This window comes from Staurois parvus, unplaced genomic scaffold (assembly GCF_062004578.1).
Source record: "Staurois parvus isolate SC_StPar_1 unplaced genomic scaffold, SC_StPar_1.0 ptg000018l, whole genome shotgun sequence".
In the NCBI taxonomy this organism is placed as follows: domain Eukaryota; kingdom Metazoa; phylum Chordata; class Amphibia; order Anura; family Ranidae; genus Staurois; species Staurois parvus.
In genome coordinates, this window is record NW_028317814.1 from 3,576,990 (window position 1) to 3,602,862 (window position 25,873).

General features: G+C 43.5%; 1 protein-coding gene across 2 annotated transcripts in view; it reads right to left on the reverse strand.

The window, feature by feature from the left end:
* The window catches only part of LOC149473030 (BTB/POZ domain-containing protein KCTD5-like), a 94,466-nt gene extending 70,402 nt beyond the window's left edge, over positions 1-24,064 (reverse strand). For both annotated transcript variants that reach the window (XM_089682153.1, XM_089682151.1), the window contains exon 1: positions 23,832-24,064. In XM_089682153.1, coding sequence (XP_089538279.1) covers positions 23,832-24,044 — 213 coding nt within the window. In that variant the 5' untranslated portion in view covers positions 24,045-24,064. The remainder of the gene's footprint in view (positions 1-23,831) is intronic.
* Positions 24,065-25,873: the final 1,809 nt, after the last annotated feature.

Below are 25,873 nucleotides of genomic sequence, written 5' to 3' on the forward strand. Positions count from 1 at the left end.
ATGCTTTACTGGAAATTCCACATAAGTAATATGTGTTAGCAGACATGCCTTAAACCATCCAGGTCTTAATCACAGCCACACTAAAGACATGAATGTGGGGTTTTCATCAAAGTATAAACTTGTTACGGCTACCCTGTTCTGATGGTTTAGTAAACTGTGGTCAGCACATCAACTACGTTCAGCTTGAAACCCAAGTATCAGAGGATGGCTGCTTCCACCAAAAGGCTTCTCAAAAAGTATTTTTCTTGTACGGATTACTTTAAAGTGGTTGTAAACATCATACATGAAATATGAACAAAGCACATCCATCTATTCAGTGTACTTGCCTCTATCTAAAGCACTGCGTGCGATTTCTCTCTGCTGCCCCATGCCTCCCTTTCATCTGCATGTTTTTATGGACACCAAAAGATAAAAAGGTAACGAGGAAGGAGAGCTCCAGCACCCAGCCTGTGACTGATCTCACTAGCTCTACATGTTCTCTGTACTGTGTTAAAGGGCATGTGTACCTTCTCTTCAATCAGGGCTCAGAGCTGTCCTTACTGAGATCTGCCCTGGAAGACTTCAGAACCCCACCCCCTGCTGAGCGGGGGAAAAAATTAAAAAATAAAAAAAAACACTTTTATCTGTGTTTTTAGAATGGTCTACAGAAAAAAAATGTCTGCAAATAAACAGGTACAACTTTTATAGGGAGGTTCTCTTTCTTCTTCATTTATCATCTGACACTGAGCATTTCACTGGGTATGTGAGGGTACTTTACAGGAGTTAAAGTTGTAATGCCATTTAAGAGAATTGTGTACTTGGGAAGGTGGAAATCTCAGGCAACATGGTAACAATAAGGGTCCGTGGTTATCCCCATTGAGGGGAAGGAAGAAGACGACATTGGATAACATGTTGGCAGTAAAGTGTATTTCTATTTTTTTACTGGATAGATTAGGGAACCTTCGTCCCCTTAAGGTAATTTTTAGTGTCTTATTCGGGAGATCTTCTCAATTCTTGGCCTGTGACAATTCTGCCACTGTCAGTTGGGTAAGACCCCATGCACACTAGCTTTTTTAAGCTCATGAACATGCTGGGGAAAAAAAAATAAATAAATATATATTTATTATAGAGCGTTTAGTAGCATTTGCATCTAATTCACATTTTTACAGTATATGAGGAAAGAAAAAAAAAAATTAAAAAGCTAGAAAAAAAAAAAAAAAGCAAAAAAAAAAGCTGAAGAGCATTTTAGTAGCGTTTGGCATTTATTTCTGCTGGACAAACACTCCAAAAATTCCAAACTATTTTTTTTCTGCTCCTAGACGCTGAAGCCCAAACACTGCGAATAGCCTAAAGTAGTGTGCATGAACAGATAAGATAAACACTATTTAGCTTCTAGGTCTCCTAGATTGTAAGCTCCAAGGAACAGGGCCCTCCTATCCCTCTTGTATTGTTGCTGTATTTTCTCCCGTTATATTGTAAAGTGCTGAGCAAACTGTTGGCATTATATAAATCCTGTATAATAAATAATAGTAAATAGGAGCATGAAAAAAAAAACACCTAATAACAGCTTCTAGGAGCCTATTAGGAACACTAATGTGCATGGAGTCTAAATATTAAATGAGGTGGGACCTCGGAAAAGGGGCAGGTACATGAAGTTTTGAGGGGTAAATTAATTGTGGAATGTTTTTCCTCAGCAGGTAGCTCACATGCTAAAGAGGATTATAAAAAAAAAAAAAAAAAAAATAATATACTTAAAATCCACAAAGAAAGCCAAACACGTATCAGGGGCTTGGAATTGCACCTTCATTAGGGCTTGCAATGTCAGCACCTGGTTAATGCAGCACTGTTGCCATTGCAGCAGGGGAATTTCCAGTGGGGACAGCAATAAACAAACAGGCCACTCAACTTTAGTTGTGTAAATACACATAGCTGGGTAACTGTGTTGGAGTGGGAAAGACTGGATACAGCAATAATGGTGTTCTATGCAATAAGGCATTCTAGCACCCTCTTAGTTACATATGCTTCTTGCTCTTCCCTGTTTATCACAACTCCATATGCAGAGAAACATGAACCTACAGAAGACTCAGAAAACAACACACTTACAGTACAATCTGAAAGGATGGCAGTGGAAGGAAGGAAGGAAGGAAGGAAGGAAGGAAGGAAGGAAGGGGTGACGTGAAGCCTGCAAACTTGAAATTTGCATGGACAGGTTAGGAGTGTTAAAAAAAACGGAATCCAGTTTGCATGCACTACTTTTAAAAAATGCATTGCACCAATATTGAAACACCATGTGATCTGAAAATATAATCTAGTTACTTGTGTTAAAACTTTTTTTTTTTTTTACATTTCAGTTACTTTCTGGTATCCATGCCTAGGCAAATGTCATCATACATCCCAGGAGTCTTCAGGAGAAGAGGGGCTCTCTCATCGCAGCACAACCTCCTGCCTGCATGCCTCAGCAAAAGGCATATGGATTGGTTTGCTTTGAATATTAAAAATAAATTGTTTGTGCTGCTGGGATGCAGTGTATTTCTGCTTTAAAGTATATCTAAAGCCAAAAGTTGAGATATATACCGCTTGATATTCTGCAACAAGTATATCTCAGCTATGGTGTACTGCTCACTGTTAATAGGGTCAGCCAAATGCTTGTACTGTGGTACATTAATAAAAGCTTACCCGATTCAAAATCTGAAAAAAAGAGTTTGGCTTTTTTTTTTTTTTTTTTTTTTAAAGAACAGTAAGATTAGAACAGCTGTCAGGTTTTATTGCCATCTATGTTCCTGATAGAATGATGAATAATCTCAATTAAAACTCTTAACTGAGAAAGGGAGACGGAATTCCTAATCTTAAATTGCCACCTGAAAGGAAATAGATAGGACATTGGTTTAGATCAGCCTTTCAACCAGGGTGTCCATGCCCCCTGGGGTGCCTGCAGGTTTCTTACAGGGGTACTTTGGCAAAATGCCTAAAAAAATAAAACAAATAAAACAAAAACAAAAAAAAAAAAAAAAACTGTCCAAAAATGGTATACAAGCCAGCAGGTGGATGAAGCCTACCTTCGAGTTACACAAAGCCACAGGTTTTTATTGTGCACCACTATAACCTTTCAGCCACCAACGTTCTAACAACCAATGACATCATTGCTTGACAAAGAGGACATTGGGTGGCCGCCAGCACTGGGGTCACATCAGCTGAGTCAGGAGGAAAAACTGAGGGGAGAAGAGAAACACTGGAATACTAGTCAGTACTACTGTGAAAAGGTGTATTTGCTTTGACAGAATAAAATGACCTCTAACTTTGGGTGTCCTACACATGTGGATGTTGCTGTGTAATCAACTATTCATTTAATTTTTACATTTTAGAATGGGGTGCCTCTAGAATGTGTATAATTTGAAAGGGTGCCTTGACTGAAAAAAGTTTGAGAAACGCCAGTTTAGACAACTGTCTAGTAAGAGATTTTTCACATTTTGGGAGGGATTCGTCTCACTTACTGTTATGAAATATGTGAAAAAAAATTGCCCCAATTGGACACAGACTGCCTCTTTACTGATATAGCCTGCTTGGTGGGTTTCTGAAGACCTAACAGGATATTGCAAACGTTTCACGGCATGCAAACTTCTGATCAGCTGCAAAATGTTTAAGATGAAGTTCAGTGTAATACCAGGATTAATGCATTCTGAGAAACAGGTAGCCAATGTGCCTAAAATGCCAGCTGGCCACCGACTCTGAACATTTTGTACAGTTGTCTGAAGCAGTAGATGACACATGACCCCTTTAAAACTGGTTTGGCTTGAACTGTGCAGCTCCTAAATTTAACAAAATGTAATAATGTTCAGGCTGGAGTGGAAGTAGAGACTAACTGAATCGGCACATGGTCCTCCCGTTCTTGGTCCTCTCGTTCATTAGACAGTCCTAACTTGTGAAAGGATACAGAAGCATGGGTGAATATATTAGTCTTGTTTCCTGCAAATAAATCCCATTTTATGTTCTGAACATGGATAAAACCATTTAACTAAGTAAATTTGTCACTAGAGAAAACTTGAGCCTGGCATTCAGCACTCTTGAAAATGTAAATGTAAGCTGTCCTTCACACAGACAATACCCCAAGTCACTAACCCAAAATAAGTATCTAGATAAAGACCTTTCACTGACTTTCGAGAACTCAAAAGTTTTTGTAGGTCAGTGACTGAAAGTATTGAATTCAGTGGTCAGCAAAAAGAAAGGCAACTTTCAAAAGTTCAGCAATGATAGTACCTGTACCACATAACATTTACTTTAACCAGTAGATGTCTGGCACAAGTATACTGTGTATGTCCTGGACAGCATGTGGTTATACCAGGATCATGCTTGCAGCCAAGATCCTGGTATTGTTTTTGGCGCCAGCAATTGACTCATGCCAAGGTGATCTGAGCAACTTTAAAAAACTTGCCTGATCACTTTTACAGCACTGCGGAAATTCTCTGTTCCCCCATCTACTCTGATGAATGAAGCCAGAGGCGACGCGAATTGGTCACTTCCTGAAGACACCGCCAAGTGAAATGCATGTAGACGCATGATCCCGTCACTTCTGGATCCTACATGACATCACTACCAGCTCGCTAACACAAGGCATGGAATGCACGCCAGCGAACTTGAGACAGGTTGTTTCCATATCGGCTGTACAGACTGGTGCCAGGGTACATGCACCATACAATGTGTGTGGTTTTTTTATATTTATTCTATGAACCATGGTTCCTAATAAATACTACATTTAGAGCATTTTATGGATATCAGTTTTTTATTCTGAGTTCTTCTGAGAGCCACTATTAAACGAAGGGGAGCCTGGAGACACCACCATATGAGAGCTTACAGTTGGGAATGCAAATGTCATTTGACTAAGCGATAATTGACCATCCATTATGGGGGTCAACACCTTTTGGTGAGTGGGAAATCTATAAAATTACTCACAAGTGGTGGAGAATATCTTTCATGACCAATGGGACACCCCTCTATAGGACTCACATTCATTCACATATTTAGACCAATATGTTACCCGATATAATGTGGTGTTGGGAACAAACACACACACACCTTTTAGGTCTTCTTATACTTCTGTATATGTTGAAACCATACTGAGCAAGCACCTGTATTTATAGTTTTGGGATTTAGATTGTATTCACTTAATAGGGGCAGCTGCCACCACAGCCTTTTGGCAGAATTTTAAGCTTTGCCACAGCACAGTTCTCTACAAAAGGCCATCCTTACCTGGCCATTACAAGCAGGGAAGCAACCAAAACAGATCTCCAATGAGCTGCCTTGGAAAGCAGAGGACGCATCAGGGGTTTAATGGACAGCAGATGTTTAAATAAAGAATACCTGTCACTGCCCAAAGCTATCAAAAGGTGTCTTATTCACATAAATAGGGAAATGACGGTTATCAGCATTTCTCTCCTCACGAGCTGTCACGCTGACAGCTCTAGAGGAGAGGAGAGCCGGTAATCGGCTTTACTCAGAGGTGACATGTACACTGATCATCAGGGAGCTGATCAGTGTGCCCTGATGATCAGTGTAGCCCCAGTCGTGCCACCTGCCAGTGCCACATATCAGTGCACATCAATGCCACATATCAGTACCCATCTGAGCTGCCTTACAGTGCCCATCTGAGCCGTCCAAGTGCCGCATATGAGTGCTGCCTTTCAGTGCCCATCAGTGATGCCTGTCAATGCCCATCAGTGCCACCTACCAGTGCCTCATCAATGCCCAGTGCCACCTACCAGTGCCCATCACTGCAGCCTCATTAGCGCACATCAGTGAAAGAGAAAAATCACTTATTTACAAAATTTTATAACAAAACTAAGAAAAAAACAGTTTTCAAAATTTTTAGTGGTTTTTGGTTTGTTTACCAAAAGATAGAAAAAAAACCCAGAGGTGATTAAATACCACCAAAAGAAAGCGCTGTCTAAAAAAAAAAAAAAAAAAAATATATAAAAAAAATAAAAATTTCATATGGGTACAGTGTTGCATGACCATACAATTGTCATTCAAAATGCAACAGCGCTGAAAGCTGAAAATTGGCCTGTGCAGGAAGGGGGTAAAAGTCAACTGCCCAGAAAAACAAACAAGTGGCTCGAATGCCCTACAAAGCAATGAGCCACCCAAAAATCTGGGGCAACGATCTTTGGTTTAAAGTGATAAGACGACAGACAAGCTTTTAAAGAAGCAAACAAGGCAAGTACTGAGGTCATCTGCTGTTGGAAGTGCTTTATAGGATGGATGAAGAAAAGTCCGCTTTCTCCATGCACAAAAAAATATAAAAAACGCAGCTTCTATGAAGCAGAGGGGACAGAGGAGAGGCATATGCATATGACAAGACCCTTAGCTGCAAGGGTGGGGGTGTGGGGGGGGGGGGTTGTATTGTTCGCATTGATTGTAATTCTTGTCCCTTGTGCGGATTTAAAAAAAAAAAAAAAAAGTTTTGTGTAAACAAAAAAAATGGGATAATGGCATTCAAATACTAGGCTGTACCCACTTTTAAAAATTGCCTCCTCCTAACATTGATGCCAACTGACCGGTTTAAGATTTATATACTTGCCTGTTTTCAGCCTGCTCCAGTGCGGTCATTGCATCTGACTCCTGCGTGTCAGCCAGTGCCGCTGCAGGGGGGAGGAAGGAGCACAGACAAGGAAGGGGCCATTTAAATCTGTATAAAAAGGTCAATGCGCCAGACTTTACTAGCCATTATCAAAGCACACGCTACCATTGATGCTGCCGCTGGCTGACACGGGGAGAGGCCTGAAAATAGGCAAGTATATTCATCTTTCATACACAGACTAATAAGTACAGGTGTTGGGGTGTTAGGAGGAGGAGAGAGGTGACAGTTTTAAGAGTTGTTGGGTAAATTCCCCTTTCAAGCTTTAACTAGCAGATGCTGTCTGATACATTCAAAGTTTCCTCATTTGATTAACTAATTGTTCAGTTGGTGAATCTTTTTTCCTTAAGGCGCTTATAAGGTTTCCTGGGTTCTTTCCCAGAAGGCTGTAAATAGGCAAATCCTTTTCTGTGTGAATGCAAATCAAGCAGGGAGACCCAAATAGACCCAACAGATAAGTTCTAATACATCCGGCAGCTGGAAAGATGCAAAATCATGAAGCCTTTACATATTTAAACAAGTATCTTCCAATACAGACAAGTGCTGCAATTACATATGTAAAACAGCTTTTAACTGCTTAACTATTGTAAAGTTCATTCCTGGCTACAGTGTAGATCTCCAGCTGTGAAGGAACATTTGTTGATTGGCTGAAAGGGCAACATTAACCAATTTTGCCCTGTAGTGATGTTGGGATAGGTGGATGGAGCCACAGAATACTGCAAGAGACACAGGCATCAGACACGCTCGGAAAAGACATAGTCACTTTAAATTTGCACAATAAAATATGGGTGTAGCGCTAAAAATTGTTAATTATGTGGTTTCTAACACAGACCAACCAATAACGGTGTATTAAATATTGTCCGCTAATAGAGTTCAAACATGCATATGTACAAGTATAAAATAAGAATCAAATCCCAAGATAATATAATCAGCAGCAGGCAAGCTTGTGACGTCAACCAATGGTTAAAGTGCGCACTCACCGGAAGCGCATGGAATATGCGCATGTGATTTAAACCATCAAGGTATCTGTAGATGGACAGGTCAAACCGGTGAACTTATCCTCTATGGTGTAGTCATCAAGCTGTATTAAGTTGTCTGCTGAATCCAGAGGTCCCCTTAAGGATGGATAAGGTGCTCAGCCTATATACAGGGCTCCTGTTCCTCTGGTAATGCTTTATCATTGGGGTAACCTGTAGGCTTAATAGCTCCATATAGGAGCCAGAAAACAGGTGCCCATAGTGTAGTAGGTTCACAAATCTTTATTGGAAATGCAGATGACAGGGTGTAGTAACATCCATATGTGACAGGAATGCAGTAAACTAACCCAGAGTTAAGATGGCCGCCAGGCTCCGGCAGCAGTGACGTCACATGCTGTCTGGTTCCTCCTGAGGCCTTTCGTGCAATGGCACTTCATCAGAGGGAGAACCGACAGACGTGACTTGTTATCTCTGTTATATAGACAAAATGGCGCATGCCTCAGGAGGAACCAGACAGCATGTGACATCACTGCTGCCGGAGCCTGGAGGAAGCCCGGCGGCCATCTTAACTCTGGGTTAGTTTACTGCATTCCTGTCACATATGGATGTTACTACACCCTGTCATCTGCATTTCCAATAAAGATTTGTGAACCTACTACACTATGGGCACCTGTTTTCTGGCTCCTATATGGAGCTATTAAGCCTACAGGTTACTCCAATGATACAGCATTACCAGAGGAACAGGAGCCCTGTATACAGGCTGAGCACCTTATCCATCCTTAAGGGGACCTCTGGATTCAGCAGACAACTTAATACAGCTTGATGACTACACCATAAAGGATAAGTTCACCGGATTGACCTGCCCATCTACAGATACCTTGATGGTTTAAAACACATGCGCATATTCCATGCGCTTCCGGTGAGTGCGCACTTTAACCATTGGTTGACGTCACAAGCTTGCCTGCTGCTGATTATATTATCTTGGGATTTGATTCTTATTTTATACATATGCATGTTTGAACTCTATTAGCAGACAATATTTAATACACCGTTATTGGTTGGTCTGTGTTAGATACCACATAATTTTTAGCGCTACACCCATATTTTATCGTCTATTCTGGAGGTTTTTACATTGGTACCTTTTGGTATTTTAGCAGCTGCCTTTCACGATCGCTCACTATCCTTATTTGGTACTTTAATTAGCACGTTTCAGACAAGAGCATTCAGAAGCAGCGCCTGCGCCGACTGCTAAAATTTAACATGGGGGCAAAAAGCAGGTGCACAAACCCAAACGAGTGTCTGTTCTGACCTGTTCACTTGCTCCTGCCCACGTGTCAAATTCTGAGTTGTGATTGTGTCTCTGCATCCACTTCTATGGGATGTCTGTGCACAACTTCAAGGTGAATGCACACACAGCAAAAAGCCGCTTAGCACAGAGGCTGGGTCTCAAACTGTCTGAATGAGCCCTAAGGCTATAAGTCGCATATAAATATAAACCGGCAAACTTTCCAATAAATGGTGCCTTAAAGCAACTGCCAATGGCTACAGAAATCGTCAATTATACAGTATATTTCTACACTTAAAGCGGAGCTGCACCCAAAAAAGGGGAGGTTCCTCTTTAAGGCTTTGTTCCCTTCTCCCAGTTAATGTCTGGCACCTTTGACAGGTACCCACTCCCACTTCTGCTGCGATCACCTAGGCAATTGGAAGCACAAGTTGACCCCACCCACCGTCTTTTTTGGGACACATGAAAGGTCCCAGAAGACCACGGGACCATTCACAAAGCGCAGCGCTACTCGCGCATGCACTGTGGGCACCTGGCTGTGAAGCCGCAAGCAGTCACAGCCAGGTGGCCACACTGACAATGCTAGCGCAGAGGAGACAGGACAGTCAGTCAACCTGGTCGGTGTGAGGATCCTGAGTTTTACTGTACAGATAGACACCTCACACGCCAATGGTCCCCACTGCTGCAGCCAAGTCTCCTTTGAGACGAAGAGCTGCTGCAGACAGAAATTGCGGGGGATCGAGATTGAGCACATCAGTGTTTAAAAAGGGGGCTGAGGGGAGCAGCTATTGAAAGTATTTTAAATTAATGCATCAGGATAAAAATTCTCACTTATAACCACTTTAAAAAAAGGAGAAGTTCACCTTTCATAACATTTTACACCTACATTCAGGGTGTTAACATGTTATGAAAGGACTGGTCCCATTCCTCCCTGCCCACACTTTGACAGCTAGCAGGGGATATTCCCCCACCCCCTAGCTTTAATAATATGTAAAAAAAGCAGTAATGAGGCTCCGCTCACCCAGCCGCAACACTCATTCACAGTTCTCTGCAAATGGGGAAAAAAATAAAATGTATATATAAAAACTACAAGTCCCAACAGCCGTAGTGGCCATTGGCTTGTAGTTCTCGAACTACCACGGTGCTGCGAGCGCCGTGGTAGTTCATGGATTCTTCCTATCAGAGTGTATCATCTTACTCGTACAGGATGTACAGGCAAATAGATATACTGATAGGTCTGCACGAGTCCTGCATGGCACCAGCAATCTGCTGATCCCTGGTTCAATGCTTTACAGGCTCCTACAACAAAAAAATGCACATTTTTTTTACCTGCCAAAAAAAAAATGCATTATTTTTTGTCACAAGGCGACCTTATCCTTTACATACGCTGAAGGATGGCTGTAATATTATTAAGACATATGCAAATGAATGGTTTTAAAATGTTTATGTTAATTGTATTGCCATTTTATATTAAAAATCCATTTAGTATTACAGGTATTTATATAGTGCTGACAATTTCTGCAGAACTCCACATTCACATCAGTCCCTGCCCTCAAGCAGCCTACAATCTAAGGTCCCTAACTCACATTCATACACACACATACTAGGGCCAATTTAGAAAGGATCCAATTAACCTACCAGCATGTCTTTTGAGTGTGCGAGGATACTGGAACACCCAGAGGAAGCAGAGGGAGAACATGCAAACTGCCGGTATGCGGTGCTGTGGTTGGGATTCGAACCAATAACCCTGGTGGTGCCAGACGGAAATATTAACCATTTAGCTACTATGCTGCCCATATTTTATAAAATATATTTGTGGTTAAAAATCTAACTTATAACATTGAAAAGGAGTAGTCTGACCCTAGTTCACCTAAAAGCTTAAAGCAAATTGTCAGCCAGCTGATTACTTTACAGCTACAGTAAGAAAGTGCCGTAGCTCCCAGAACAGCATTGATCTGACAGCAGAGTCCAGGCAAAGTAGCTTACTAAACCAAAAAGGCTTTTACACATAACGTGTCACTTGTGACTAGCACTTATGATTCTCATTGTAATTAACTGAAAGCTTCACAGACAAGTCTGGTTTTCCAGAGTAAAAAGCAATGTTTGAACACTTTTTACAACTGACAGGTCAAGTGAATATCATTGATTATCTCAATACAATGGCATATGAAAGTGGGTCCAATATGTTGGGCAGCAAATGAACATGTTTTCCCTGAAGTTGAAGAGTTGAAAGAAGAAAAACAAAAAGGGCAAGTGTAAGGATTTGAGCAACTGACAAGAGCCAAATTGTTAATGGCTTAACAAATGGTCTGAGCAACTCCCAAGCTGCAGCTCTTGTGGGATGTTCCTGGTCTGCAGTGTTCAGGACCCACAAAAACATGGTCCAAGGAAGGGAAACTGCCAGACAGGGTCATGGGCAGCCAAAGCTCACTGATACATATGGGGAGCGAAGTCTAACTTGTGTAGTCCAATCTAAATGAGCTACTGTAGCTCAAAACTGCTAAAAAAAAAAAAGTTCATGCTGGTTTTGATAGAAAGGTCTCAAAACAAAACAGTGCACCGCAGTCAGTTGCACATTGGGCCGTGTAGCCACAGACTGGTCAGTGTGCCCATGCCAATTCATGCCCACAGCCAAAAGCTCTTACAATGGGTACGCGAGTATCAAAACTGATCCGCTGAGCAATGGAAGAAGGTGACTTGGCCTGATTAATTCAAGAATGGTTTAAGGAACACAACAATGAGTTCATGATGTTGACTTTTCCTCCAAATTCTCCAGATTTCAATCCAAATCAAGCATCTGTGGGATGTGCTGGAAAAACAAGGTTTGATTCATAAAGACCCCACCTCAACACTAACAGGATTTAAGGTAAAAATAACCTTAAGGCTTTCCAACTACTTTAATGCATTCTATGTATTAAGGTAGGACACCTTCTGTGTGTACCCACTCCCATACTCACCAGTCCCATCGCGATCCAGTGCTGTGCATGAGAGCAGCGGCTCTCCCAGCTCTGTCCTCCTCATTGGGCAGATCAATAGCAGTAGGAGCCATTGGCTCTCGTTGCTGTCAAAATCTGATGGAGGGAACTGGGGGCAGAGCTGTGCCCTGCTGTCTGTCTATGGATGCAATGGGGCTTGAGAGTGAGCCCGCACGAGTGCCCCCATAGGATGTGGCTTGCTAAGGGGGCACAGTATGAAGAGGAGTGCTGGCAGGGGATCCAAGAAGAGGACGACCAGGACTGCTCAGTACAAAATATTGCACACAGTGCTTGGGCTCATAATATAGTTTTTAAGCTAGCAAAGTGAAAATAATTTTCTTCATTTTCCAAAAAATGACAAATACAGCTAAAAAAAAAAAAAACAAAAAAAAACAAAAAAAAAAAAACACTCGCCATGCCTCTTATGAAGTATGTTGGACTGCCTACTTTGCAAAATGGGGTCATTTGGGGGATATCTGTACTGTTCTGACATTCTTGAACCTCAAGAAATTAGATTGGCTGTCAGTACTTCAGGATTGATCAATATTCAGATATATCCCATAGTTTGTGAACTCTATAACTTTCCTACAAACTAAAATAACACATCCTAATTTGGGTCATTTTCACCAAAGACATGTAACAGAATACATCTTGGCCTAAATTTATGAAGAACATTTATTTGCAAACGTTTATAAAAGAAACAAAGAAAAACTTTTTTCTTCAAAATTTTTCGGCCTTTTTTTGTTAAATTTAGCAAAAAATAGAAACCCCAGCGGTGATTAAATACCACCAAAAGAAAGCTTCAGTTGAGTGAAGAAAATTATAAAAATTTTAGTTTGGGTACAATGTTGTATGACCGCGCAATTGTCAAAGTGTGAGCGCTGAAACCTGAAAAATGGCCTGGGCAGGAAGGGGGTAAAAGTGCCCAGTATGGAAACTGTTAAGTAGTCTCAATACCTGTGCATGGGTGGCCTGAGCCTCTTTTGGAAGAGCATTGGGGTGTAATGGATGGACACCTCATGAGGAGTTACAGTCTACCAACAATTTAGCTAGTTTAATGCACATTAAAATATTGATTAGGATAAATAATGCATGTGGACTTTATCCTGAAGCAGAGCCATTAGACGGAGTGTAAGTAATAAACATTTTCAGAATGTATCCTGTTCAACTAGCCATTAGGGGACTGGCTCCTCCCTCTTGTTATACATGACACAAGACTGATATATGGGCCTTTATATTCTGCTCATGCCTGCTCTACATCTTTGAGGTGCCGTATACCAGCTGAATTGGATGCATAATTTTTGCCAATATACCACATTACAAAGCATTTTAGAAAACTGCTTAAGTTGCAGAACAAAGCCTCAAGGCATTATTTGGGCCTTGTCAGGGTCACTAAAAAAATGGTACTCATCTGTATTCCCATTTAGTGCTGCTATTTTAAGGCTACAATTCATGAATGGTTGTTAAGGTGTCAGACAGTAAAGCCCATCTTTTTTTATTCCAGGCATTTGAAACCAGATTGAGAACGCTGCCCAACATTCTTCAAAAGAACCATCACAAAAAAAGCCAGCACAGATTGCACCCTTGTTTGGGGTTTCATTCAATTTCTCCACATTAGTTAGCATCTGCATTTCCTACTGCAACACAAATGTATAGTGCAAAACTGCACTTTTCAATCCATAGTATGGGGAATTAAAGTGTGAACTGGTTGTCAGCTTCAGGTGGACTTCAGGGATTCAAATAACGGTTAACCTTCACTCACAGATTCAAAATGTTCTATTGCTAGTAGGATCTGTTTATTATGGCGTTGCTATGGAGAGATTTTTCAATTTATGAAAATTACATCCTCACGCCACACATTTATGGATTTAGCCACAAAGACCATGGGGAACCCAGGGACCATGAGGTTTGAAGTATTTGACAGGCAGGTTGATGCCATGCTAAAACAAAATTATCATGAACCTTGAAACAAAAGTATGAAATTGCCAAGGAGAATGAGATCATGATAGCAATGATCAAAAACCTAGGAGGAACAGGTCAGTAACCTGAGCTCTGAACTAAAAAGACAATGCAGATGGAAAATGCAATACTGCAAGACAAAATTGAGAAACTACAAAACAAGCTAGATGTCCGAACAACAAGACAGCCCAACACTGAAAAACTGCAGCTTGAATTGGAAAATGGTAAAGAGAACGCAACTGGATGCACAACAGCTGCAGAAGCAACTCTCAGAACTGGAAGAGCAGTTCAAAGAAAATTTCAGCACTGATGGAAACAAAAACTGAAGGCGAAGGCCAGCCTGCAGAAGGCGAAGGCCCAGGAGGAGAATGGAGCTAGGAGGCAAGAAGGCGGAAGCCCCACAGAGCATGACTGATGTTCTTTCCAAAACCGTGCCTGACTTGGAGAAGTTTAGACCCAGGAAGTAAACGGTCGGCAAAAAAAAAAATACAGCAAAAGAAAATTGGCAATGACACAGCTGATGGAGAAATGCCAAGCTAAACTGCTAGATGGTAGAGCTCAATGAGAAAAACCAATAAAGCAAAGATGACATTTTTAAAAAGCTACGAAGTATGTAAAAGACGACGCTGGAACAAAAAGACCGCATTGAGCGAAACGAAGTACGCCAAAGCACCTCTGGATGCTGCCAGAGAAGAGCTTCACAAGATAAAAAGGAGCGGACTGAAAAAAAATGAGTGGCAAGGAGAAAGACTGGAGTACCGCTGAGGACAAACTCTATGCAGAGATGAAAAAAAGCTGGACACCATGGAGTGCAATGCTTTAACTGTTGAACTGAGGAAAGAGTGGAATAAAATCCTTCAGCAACTGAAAGAGTGCCTTCCAGAGCATGAAGGTGATGATACTGCCATTATCAGAAAGCAGCTGGGCAAATGTCTATGCTGCGACTCAAGTCTGAAGGTAAAAAAGCCTGCAAAGACAGTCAGTTCCCCCCATAGTCCAACGATTCCAAACAAAAACAACCGATCATTGAAATGAAGGTGCCTGGATTAAATTTAATGAACATGATAGCCGAACCTTTGGCAGGTTCCACACCTCCAGACTGCCAAAGGGTAATAGCACTCTTTCAAAGGATGCCTTGTTTACTACAAAGAACAGTTTTGAATATAGAACCCGAAGTGCAGATGAAATCCAGATTCCCAAGAATCCACACCAGTAACGGTGTGCTCAAAATTGTGGCTAAAAACATGAACCTATGACATCATGCTGGTCCTCCACCAGTGAAAGCCAACAAGGGCCAAATCACCAAGGATTGAAGAACTTAGAAAAAAAGCTACAGGAATCAACAGATTCTTTCTGCAGACATCTGCATATGTGGGAGGACATATGGGCTTTTGGTCTGGGTCTCCCTTTGGCATAGCCCCACCTAGTACTTGGTAAGACCTTGCTTCGGCAGGTCTCCCAAAGAAAAGGTCTGCCCATCTGCCCATGGCTGGATATTTTCAAGAAGGGTGGTGGGATAGAAGGGGGGGGGGGGGGATTGGCAACTGGGCAAAGGGGAGATATTCTGAGAGGGCGGGGGAAGGGGCTGTTTGTAGTTGGAGCTGGGAGGGGAGATTGAATTGAAAACCGATGTGTGTGCAGATCATGCTATGAGTCTCTAGCAGGTCTACAGGACCTGGCAGCGACTCCCATAGTATGAACTGGAAAAAAACAGCACTATATGCTACTATAAAACCTACAAAAAAGACTTATGCCTGGTACACTCCATCAGTTTTTTTTTTTTTGTTCATCCCAGCGGGCTAAAAAAAAAACAAAAAAAAAAAAAAACACCACAAACACATTAAAAATCTAACGTTCATTTGCTACTGCATTGTACTGGTACTTCATTGTGCCAAACGAACAAAAGCAAAAAAAAAAAAATTTTTTAAACATGCTGTCATCAATGTCCATGATCTCTGTTTCTATATAACTACTTGCTGATGGACTTGCCCGCCTGCATTGTACATTCTGGGCAAGCGGCAGCTCTGGGCAAAGCAAAGTAATTGTCCACACCCATCTGCTTACCCCCTCTTCATTTGCTGCAGGAACAGTTCATCAGTGGGTCCCGACCAATGATATTTGCCCGGGACTTTGCTAATCTCCGGAGCTGGTTCTTCTTTTCCTGGAACCTTTGCGGTCCAGGCATTGAAGAGAGAATATAATACTGTGAGTAAAAGCACCATATATATTTTACTTACACACGTTAGATTAGAACATTTAACCCTTTCATTGCCCCTATTAACCCTTTTATCCCCCCCCACCCAGCCAGTGCCATTAGTACAGTCTCCGTATATAGACTTTCACTGATCACTGTATCACTGCCACTAGTGACATCAAATAGCGTCAGGGACAGTTAGTGCCCAGTCCAGCCAGGGTTAGCAAGCGTTAGATTGTCCGCACACTTTAGCACACTGATCACCAAAATTACTAGTATAGTGTCTGCACAGATCAATATATTGATCACAAACAGAACTATCCTAGTGACCCCCCAACTATAATGTCCACAAAAACTCAGTGTTAGTAGGATCAGCCCATTTGCTGCCAGCACATGAAAGGGGAAAAAAAAAAAACAAAACTAAAACACCACACACAAAAACCCTGAGCATTACATATATGCCCAACAAGGATCAACGATGTACTGGTAAGTCACTGTTTGCGTGGTTACCGTCAGGGACGCTCGGTAATCACCGGCCGAGACCTGTAATTAACATCCACAGCAGCGAATGGCAGCCCGGGTAGGGCGTGGGCACCCCCTACCCAGAAATGCACATTTATTATGTATAATATTTTCAATGATTATATCCATGAAAAAAGTCTGAGCATTTAGTACTACTTTAATATAAAAGACGCATCGATTTTCAGACGAGAATATTCGTACCAAAAAATGTTGTACATTCAGTGAACGTCAATTGAAACGGTCACTTGTTTTTAACATTTTTATTCTCATTTTAAAATGAAAAAGAATTTCTGAACAAAAACCACATGTAATGTCCCAAAATTTGTTTGATCGAGAAAAGTTTTCTATTCTGCTCCTTTGAATTTTGTAGTCGAAAATTAATGTTAATTTTCCCCCACTATTATCAAATCGAACATTCTTAAACAAATGTTCCCTTAAAAATGTTGCTTTGTGTATTGCCAGCGTAAGCGACAGCAGGCCCAGGTAGCTTTTATCAAGTTACCGGTCTAGAACAAGGGAGTCTGTCATTCATAATATTAGATTTATATCCGGTCTTAATCTGCAAAACAGTGTTTTAGGTCTTAAATGTTTTTCTGTAAAAAAATGTTTTTGACGAGTCTGATGTTTTGTACCAGAACACACACTTTTAGATTATTTTTTCCCAGTTTTTTTCTCAGTTCTTTGTGGGTCTTTTGGCCTTTTGTTTTGCCTTCAGCAAGTGAAATGCATGCTCAATTGGGTTGAGATCAGGTGAATGGCTCAGTCATTGCAGAATATTCCACTTTTCCTTCAAAAGCTCCTGTGTTGCTTTTGCAGTGTTTTTTGGATCATTGTCCATCTGTACTGTGAAGCGCCATTCATTCAACTTTGCTGCATTTGGCTGAACCTGGGCTGACTGTATATCTCTAAACACTAACACTACAGAATTCATCCGGCTGCTTCTGTCACATCAATAAACACCAATGACCCAGTGCCAATGGAAACCATGCATGCCCATGCCACCACACAGCCTCCACCATGTTTTACAGAAGACTGTGTGTGCTTTGGATCATGAGCTGTTCCAAGCCTTCTCCACACTTTTTTCTTCAGTCAGTTAATCTTAGTTTCATCTGTCCAAAGAATGCTTTTACAGAACTGGTCTGGCTTTTTTTTTTTTTTTTTTTTTTTTTTAAGATGTTTTTTGGCAAAGTCTAATCTGGCTCATCTATTCTTCAGGCTTATGAATGGTTTGCATCTTGTTGTGAACTCTGTATTTGCTCTCGTGAAGTCTTCTCTTCATTGTAGACTGACAAGGAGACGCCCACCTCCTGGAGAGGGTCCTTCACTTATCTGGATATTGTGAATGGGTTTTTCTTTACTATAGAGAGGATTCTGTGATCATCCACCATTGTTATCTTTCCTGGACGTCCATGCCTTTTTATGTTGCTGAGCTCACCAGTGTGTTTCTTTTCTCAGAATGTACCAAGCGTGTCTGTTTACACCCACCAACATCCGATCCGCCAAAAATGGATGGATGGGGATCCAATTCCCCTTACGTCCTTTGGATTGGGTCAGATGAAAACAGGCAGGCGGTCAGTTTTCATCTGACCGCCCATTGAGGAGAGCAAGTAGCTCTGTGTCTGCTCTGCAGCAGTGGAGCAAAGAGCTGTCATCCGCTTCCTCAGCGAGGATCAATGGAGAAATCCCCCACTGAGCAAGCGGATATGCTAAACAGGTTCGCCCCGTGTGATGAGAAGGGTTGAAGAAAAATTGCCATGCAAGTTCACTGCCATTAGCTAAAGAAGTAGAAAGCCAAGCTGGGGTGACTGTTTCCCATGACAATACAACGTGCACTGCAGAGGTATGCCATGCATAGGTGTCGCCACGAAGGAAGCCTCTGCTAAAGCCCATGTAGAAAAAGCCCGTCTAGAATTTGCCAGGGCCTATGCTGAAAAAGAAGATTACTGGGACTCTGTATTCTCGAGTGATGAGACCAAGATAAATGTTTTTGGAAGGGATAGTTTTAAAATTGTATGGCTTCGCAAAGTAGTACAAAAAAAAAAAAAAAAATTCAAGGTGCCTACAGTGAAACATGGTGGCAGCAGTGTCCTGTGGGTCTGCATGAGCGCTGCTAGTGTCGGGGAGCTGCATTCCATTGATGGTATAAATTCATATATGTACTGCTCTATATTGAGAGAGAAGATGCTACCATCACTCCGTGCCAATGGTCATCATAACATGACAATGATCCAAAACACATCTAGGGCTACTGTTGCATTTCTAAAGAAGGACAGGGTGAAACTGATTCAGTGGTCAAGTAGGTCTCCTGATCTGAACCCAACCGAACACCTATGGGGAATTCTAAAAGAGACAAGTTGAGCATCACTCTCCATCCAGCAACCAGGCTCTAAAAGCGGTCATTCTTGAACAATGAAAAAAGATTGATGTTGCAATATGTCGCCAACTCGTTCATTCCATGCCTAGAAGACATGGTTACGTCCTTACAAATCACGGAGGTCATACAAAATACTAGATGTAGTTTTTGCTGTGCATTCGTTTTTGCATCAACTAATTTGAGCAAAACTGAAGAGTTTGTAATCCAAGTTAATATATTATTCCATAGAACTGAGTTTTGTCAAAATTTTGGAAACTCTTCTTGTCTTAAGATTATTAAAATCACACTTTTCAAAAGGGATGTACTCATTTACGCTGAACACTATAATTATATATAAAAACAAACTCAAATATATATCTATCTTATTGTGAGAGTGGAGTTTTTACTCATATTACAGGCACTTCTATAGCACCATCAATTTACACAGCGCTTTACATGCACATCAGTTGGTGCCCTCGAGGGGGGAAGAACGCGCGCGCACACACACACACACACACACACACACACACACACACACACACACACACACACACACACACACACACACACACACACACACACACACACACACACACACACACACACACACACACACACACACACACACACACACACACACACACACACACACACACACACACACACACACCATTTTTGGCTCTATACACCACCACAATGGATTTGAAATGAAATGAACAAGAAGTGCTTTAACTGCAGACTGTCAGCTTTAATTTGAGGGTATTTACATCCAAATCAGGTGAACGGTGTAGGAATTACAACAGTTTGCATATGTGCCTCCCACTTGTTATGGGATCAAAAGTAAATGGACAGAAGAATAATCATAAATCCAAACTTTCACTTTAATACTTGGTTGCAAATCCTTTGCAGTCAATTTACAGCCTGAAGTCTGGAATGCATAGACATCACCAGACGCTGGGTTTCATCCCTGGTGATGCTCTGCCAGGCCTCTACTGCAACTGTCTTCAGTTCCTGCTTGTTCTTGGGGCATTTTCCCTTCAGTTTTGTCTTCAGCAAGTGAAATGCGTGCTCAATCGGATTCAGGTCAGGTGGTTGACTTGGCCATTGCATAACATTCCACTTTTCCCTTAAACTCTTTGGTTGCTTTTGCAGTATGCTTTGGGTCATTGTCCATCTGCACTGTGAAGCGGCGTCCAATGAGTTCTGATTTGGATGTAAATACCCTCAAATTAAAGCTGACAGTCTGCAGTTAAAGCATTTCTTGTTTATTTCATTTCAAATCCATTGTGGTGGTTTATAGAGCCAAAAATGTTAGAATTGTGTCGATGTCCCAATACTCATGGACCTGACTGTAATAGCAGGGCCAAATTAGACTACTTAGGGTAGTCAGGCAACACACATCATAGGGCAAATTTAGTAAACTGCCAACTCGCCTTCGTGAGGACTGAACCTTAAAAGTGTCCCTAAACCTTCCTAAAAATCCTGTAATCCAGGAAATGTTAGAAATAGGACACAATTGTTTAATTTGTTTAAACCACTTCCCGTCCGCCTTATAGCAATAATACTGCTACACGGCGGCACGGACACACACACACACACACACACACACACACACACACACACACACACACACACACACACACACACACACACACACACACACACACACACACACACACACACACACACACACACACACACACACACACACACACACACACACACACACACACACACACACACACACTAAGAAATGCAAAAATATATATATTAAAAAGAAAAAAAAGAGTATAATGCATACAATAAGTTACCGAACCATCACAAACACTACAGACAGGCGTTTAAAGAACAAGATGCAATGTGATGACATTGTGAAATGTTTTCCAGCTCATTCAAATGACAGATGTCAGGACATGTGTCGGGAGAGATTCTTTTGGCTCCTGGCCTACCAGGTGACTTCTAAGGCAGCTAAAAGCACATTGAGGCTAAGTGGGTATAATCCAGCATTAAGTGTCTGTAGACAACTGATCGGAATAATTACCCAAAGTAAATAATTAAAGGTATACTGTTCCCACAAATCCTCAGGAAAGTACGATTAGTCATGTGATGTGCAAGGGCCTAAACTTAACAACACATCACAAAAAGTACTAAAGTCACATGCAGGGCACATTAAAGTGAGACTAGGAAACCGGAAAGACGGGACTAACACCATTTTAAGATACTCAAAAGGAACCTGAACCTTCAAGACAGCCGGCACTAGGACAGGAAAACTGTCCTTCCTACTGTCCCACTCTACATCAGCACCTGACCCTACTACTCTAAGAGTACCGTGGAATCAAAGGACAGCACAATTCATTCTCAAAGTGTTAATTTTCCTTCTGTATGGATTCACCTACTTTTCTTTAGTTGGTTACATTCCATAACTTCAAAATGAGAAAAAAATAAATAAATTTCAGGCACATTGTACACAGAGTCCAAATCTTATTTTCTGCTGACAATAAAAACCCGGACTGACAGGCAGCCCTTCCTTCCCAAAGAGAACAGCACATAAGCAGCTCTGTCTTAATTATGACCCCCGCCAAGAAAGGACCAATTTCTATCACTCAGACCCCAGGGATGAACACAAGAAATCTATTGATTCTCCCAACCACACAAAGCAGCCTGGATAGAGAAATGTCAGCTACCAGCAACTGTATTCAGCAGCCACTGACTACACACCACTGAAATCCCAGCAGAGTACAGCAGCCTATGAATGCCTTGGCATTGGTCATGTGACTGGGCATCTGGGGGAGCACACTATCATTTACTGGGCACCAGAATCTCAAATTATCAGAGTGTTGCACCAACCCGAAATTCATTTCTAAATCATCGAAGTTTCTTCGTTACTCCGGTGTTCATGTCATGACCCACAACACACTGTACTTTACTGCAGAACCACACATCCAAGCCCAGGCATAGCTGAAGCCCTCCCCCCATTCATCTTCTGTGACACCCCTTTCTCCAGTGCTCCCCATCATCCCTTTCCCCATGACCCATCTTTCTAGTGTCCCCTAACACCAGTCTCTGTAGTGTCACCTCTCCCATGACTCATGGCCCCTGTCACTAACCTCCCCACAGCCCCCCACCTCCTCCTCAGCATCCCCTGCCCCTACCACCCCCCCCCCCTTTATGCCTCAGCATCCCCTATGCCCAAGACCCCACCTCTTCTTCCCCTGCACAGCGGCCCCTGCTACCACCTCCTACCACTCTTCATCCTCAGTGTTGCCTGCTACCACAGCCCCTCCTTCAGCACCCTCCCTTTAGCTTCCCCCACACCCCCTTCCTCCTGAGCATCCCCTGCCCCCAACGTGTCCCCCCCCTCCCTTCTTCCTCAGCATCCCCTGCCCCCAACGTGTTCTCCCCCCCCCCTCCCTTCTTCCTCAGCATCCCCTGCCCCCAACGTGTTCCCCCCCCCTCCCTTCTTCCTCAGCATCCCCTGCCCCCAACGTGTTCCCCCCCCCTCCCTTCTTCCTCAGCATCTCCTGCCCCCAACGTGTTCCCCCCCCCCCCTCCCTTCTTCCTCAGCATCTCCTGCCCCCAACGTGTTCCCCCCCCCCTTCTTCCTCAGCATCTCCTGCCCCCAACGTGTCCCCCCCCCTCCCTTCTTCCTCAGCATCTCCTGCCCCCAATGTCCCCCCCCCCTCCCTTCTTCCTCAGCATCTCCTGCCCCCAATGTCCCCCCCCCCTCCCTTCTTCCTCAGCATCTCCTGCCCCCAATGTCCCCCCCCCCTCCCTTCTTCCTCAGCATCTCCTGCCCCCAATGTCCCCCCCCCCTCCCTTCTTCCTCAGCATCTCCTGCCCCCAATGTCCCCCCCCCCTCCCTTCTTCCTCAGCATCTCCTGCCCCCAATGTCCCCCCCCCCTCCCTTCTTCCTCAGCATCTCCTGCCCCCAATGTCCCCCCCCCCTCCCTTCTTCCTCAGCATCTCCTGCCCCCAATGTCCCCCCCCCCTCCCTTCTTCCTCAGCATCTCCTGCCCCCAATGTCCCCCCCCCCTCCCTTCTTCCTCAGCATCTCCTGCCCCCAATGTCCCCCCCCCCTCCCTTCTTCCTCAGCATCTCCTGCCCCCAATGTCCCCCCCCCCTCCCTTCTTCCTCAGCATCTCCTGCCCCCAATGTCCCCCCCCCTCCCTTCTTCCTCAGCATCTCCTGCCCCCAATGTCCCCCCCCCTCCCTTCTTCCTCAGCATCTCCTGCCCCCAATGTCCCCCCCCCCTCCCTTCTTCCTCAGCATCTCCTGCCCCCAATGTCCCCCCCCCTCCCTTCTTCCTCAGCATCTCCTGCCCCCAATGTCCCCCCCCCCTCCCTTCTTCCTCAGCATCTCCTGCCCCCAATGTCCCCCCCCCCTCCCTTCTTCCTCAGCATCTCCTGCCCCCAATGTCCCCCCCCCCTCCCTTCTTCCTCAGCATCTCCTGCCCCCAATGTCCCCCCCCCCTCCCTTCTTCCTCAGCATCTCCTGCCCCCAATGTCCCCCCCCCCTCCCTTCTTCCTCAGCATCTCCTGCCCCCAATGTCGCCCCCCCCCTCCCTCCTCAGCTTCCCCTGCCCCCAATGCCCCCCCCTCCCTCCTCAGCATCCCCTGCCCCCAATGTCCCCCCTTTTCCCTTAGGGTCCCCAGCTACCACCTCCCCCCACTCTTCTTCCTCAGTGTTTCCTGTTACCACCTCCCCCCCACTCTTCTTCCTCAGTGTTTCCTGCTACCACCTCCCCCCCACTCTTCTTCCTCAGTGTTTCCTGCTACCACGGGCCCCTTCTGCATTCCCTTAGTCCTCCCCTCAGTATTCCCTACCCCTGCTCGTCCCCCTCCAGTGTCCCCATCACCATTCTCTCTCCAGTGTCCCCCATCACCCCCTACCCCGTCACCATCCTCCCCCAACACACACATCGTGTCCCCTCCACCCATGGTGCCCCCATGTCTCTCTCACCTTGTCAGAGTCCAGATCCGGGTCCGCCTGGCACAGCCGGTACAGGAAGGATTTGGGGTCTCTGCACAGGGTTTGTCGGGTTGTCAGGAAGCACGTCCCCCCCACATTGAGCCGGACCCACTTAGACACCCCACCTCTCTCCCCCGGAGCCGCACACCTCCGGCACCCCACCGCCGCCCCGGAGCCATTCAGCTCACAGCTCTCCTCCGCCATGTCCGTCACTCCCCAGCCACTGACAACCCCGGAAGTGTCCGCTCTTTAATAGTCTCCTTCTTCTGGGAGTCTTCCTCTCCACTCTGCGAAAGTTCCGGATCCGGGGACAGTGCTCAGCGGTGCACCCAGCGGAAGTAAACAAAGGAAGGCGCCTGATAGTGATTCTTATAGATAGAATGATACTGGTCTATGGGAGGAAGGGGCCCGCTGGATATGAGGGGAACTGTGATTGGATCTTTTACAGAAAAAAGTGGACTGCAGAGTTGTACAAATACAGCGGGTACAATAAATACCGAACACGTCACCATGTTTCTCATTAAATATTTTCTAAAGGTGCCATTGACATGGAATTTTCACCACATGTCGGTAACAGCCCATGTAATCCATACATACAAAGAAACCAAAACAAATAAATTCAGAGATTAAGTTATGTGTAATAAAATGGAATGACACAGGGAAAAAGTATTGAACACGCTAACGGAAATTTATTTAATACTTTGTACAAAATCCTTTGTTGGTAATGACAGCTTCAAGATGCCTCCTGTATGGAGAAACTAGTCACATGCATCTCTTAGGTGTGATTTTGGCTCATTCTTCCTCACAATCTTCAAATCTAGAAGGTTCCGTGGACCCCTTCTATGAACTCGGATCTTTAGTTCTTTCCATATATTTTCTATTGGACTCAACTCAGGTGATTGGCCGGGCTAGTCTAGCAGCTTTATTTTCTTTCTCGAAACCAATTGAGAGTTTCCTTGGCTTTGTATTTGGGATCATTGTCTTGCTGAAATGTCCACCCTCATTTCATCTTCATCATCCTGGTAGATGGCAGCAGATATTTATCAAGAATGTCCTGGTACATTTTTCCATCCATCCGTCCTTCAATGATAGGACGTTTGCCAGTACCGTATGCTGAAAAACAGCCCCACACCATGATGTTCCCACCTCCATGCTTCACTGTTGGTATGGTGGTTTTGGGGTGATGTGCAGTGCCATTTGACCTCCAAACACAGTGTGCATTATGGCATCCAAAGAGTTCAATTTTGGTCTCGTCTGACCAGACTATATACTCCCAGTATATCACAGACTTGTCTAAATGTTGTGCAGCAAACGTTAAACGAACATCAACATGCGTTTTCTTTAGCAATGGAGTCTTGTGTGGTGAGCGTGCATACAGGCCATGGCAGTTGAGTGCATTACTTATTGTTTTCTTGGAAACAATTGTACCTGCTAATTCCAGGTCTTTCTGAAGCTGAAATCGGAAGTGGTCCTTGGCTCTTGGACAACTCTTCTGATAATTCTTTTCACTGCTCTATCAGGAATCTTGCGAAGAGCACCTGGTCATGACCGGTTTAGAGTAAAATTATGTTCTTTCCGCTTCCAGATTATGGCCCCAACAGTGCTCACTGGAACATTCAGAAATTTAGAAATCCTTCTGTAACCAATGTCATAAGTATGCTTTGCAACAATAAGGTTGCAAAGGTCTTGAGTGATCTATTTGCTTTTACCGATCATGAGATGTTTCTTGTGTGACACCTTAGTAATGAGACACCTTTTTTATAGGCCATCAGTTGAGACTGAAGCAGCTAATATTAATTTACACTGACAAGCTGCAGGATTACTTTCTCATTATTGATAAATTTCAGCTGGTGTCTTGGCTTTCCATGCCTTTTTGCACCTCCCTTTCTTTATTTGTTCAATACTTTCTCCCTGTGTCATTCCATTTTATTACACATAACTTAATCTTCTGAATTTGTTTTGGTTTCTTTGTATGTATGGATTGCATGGATTGTTACCGACGTGGTGAAAATGTCATGTCAATGGGACCTTTA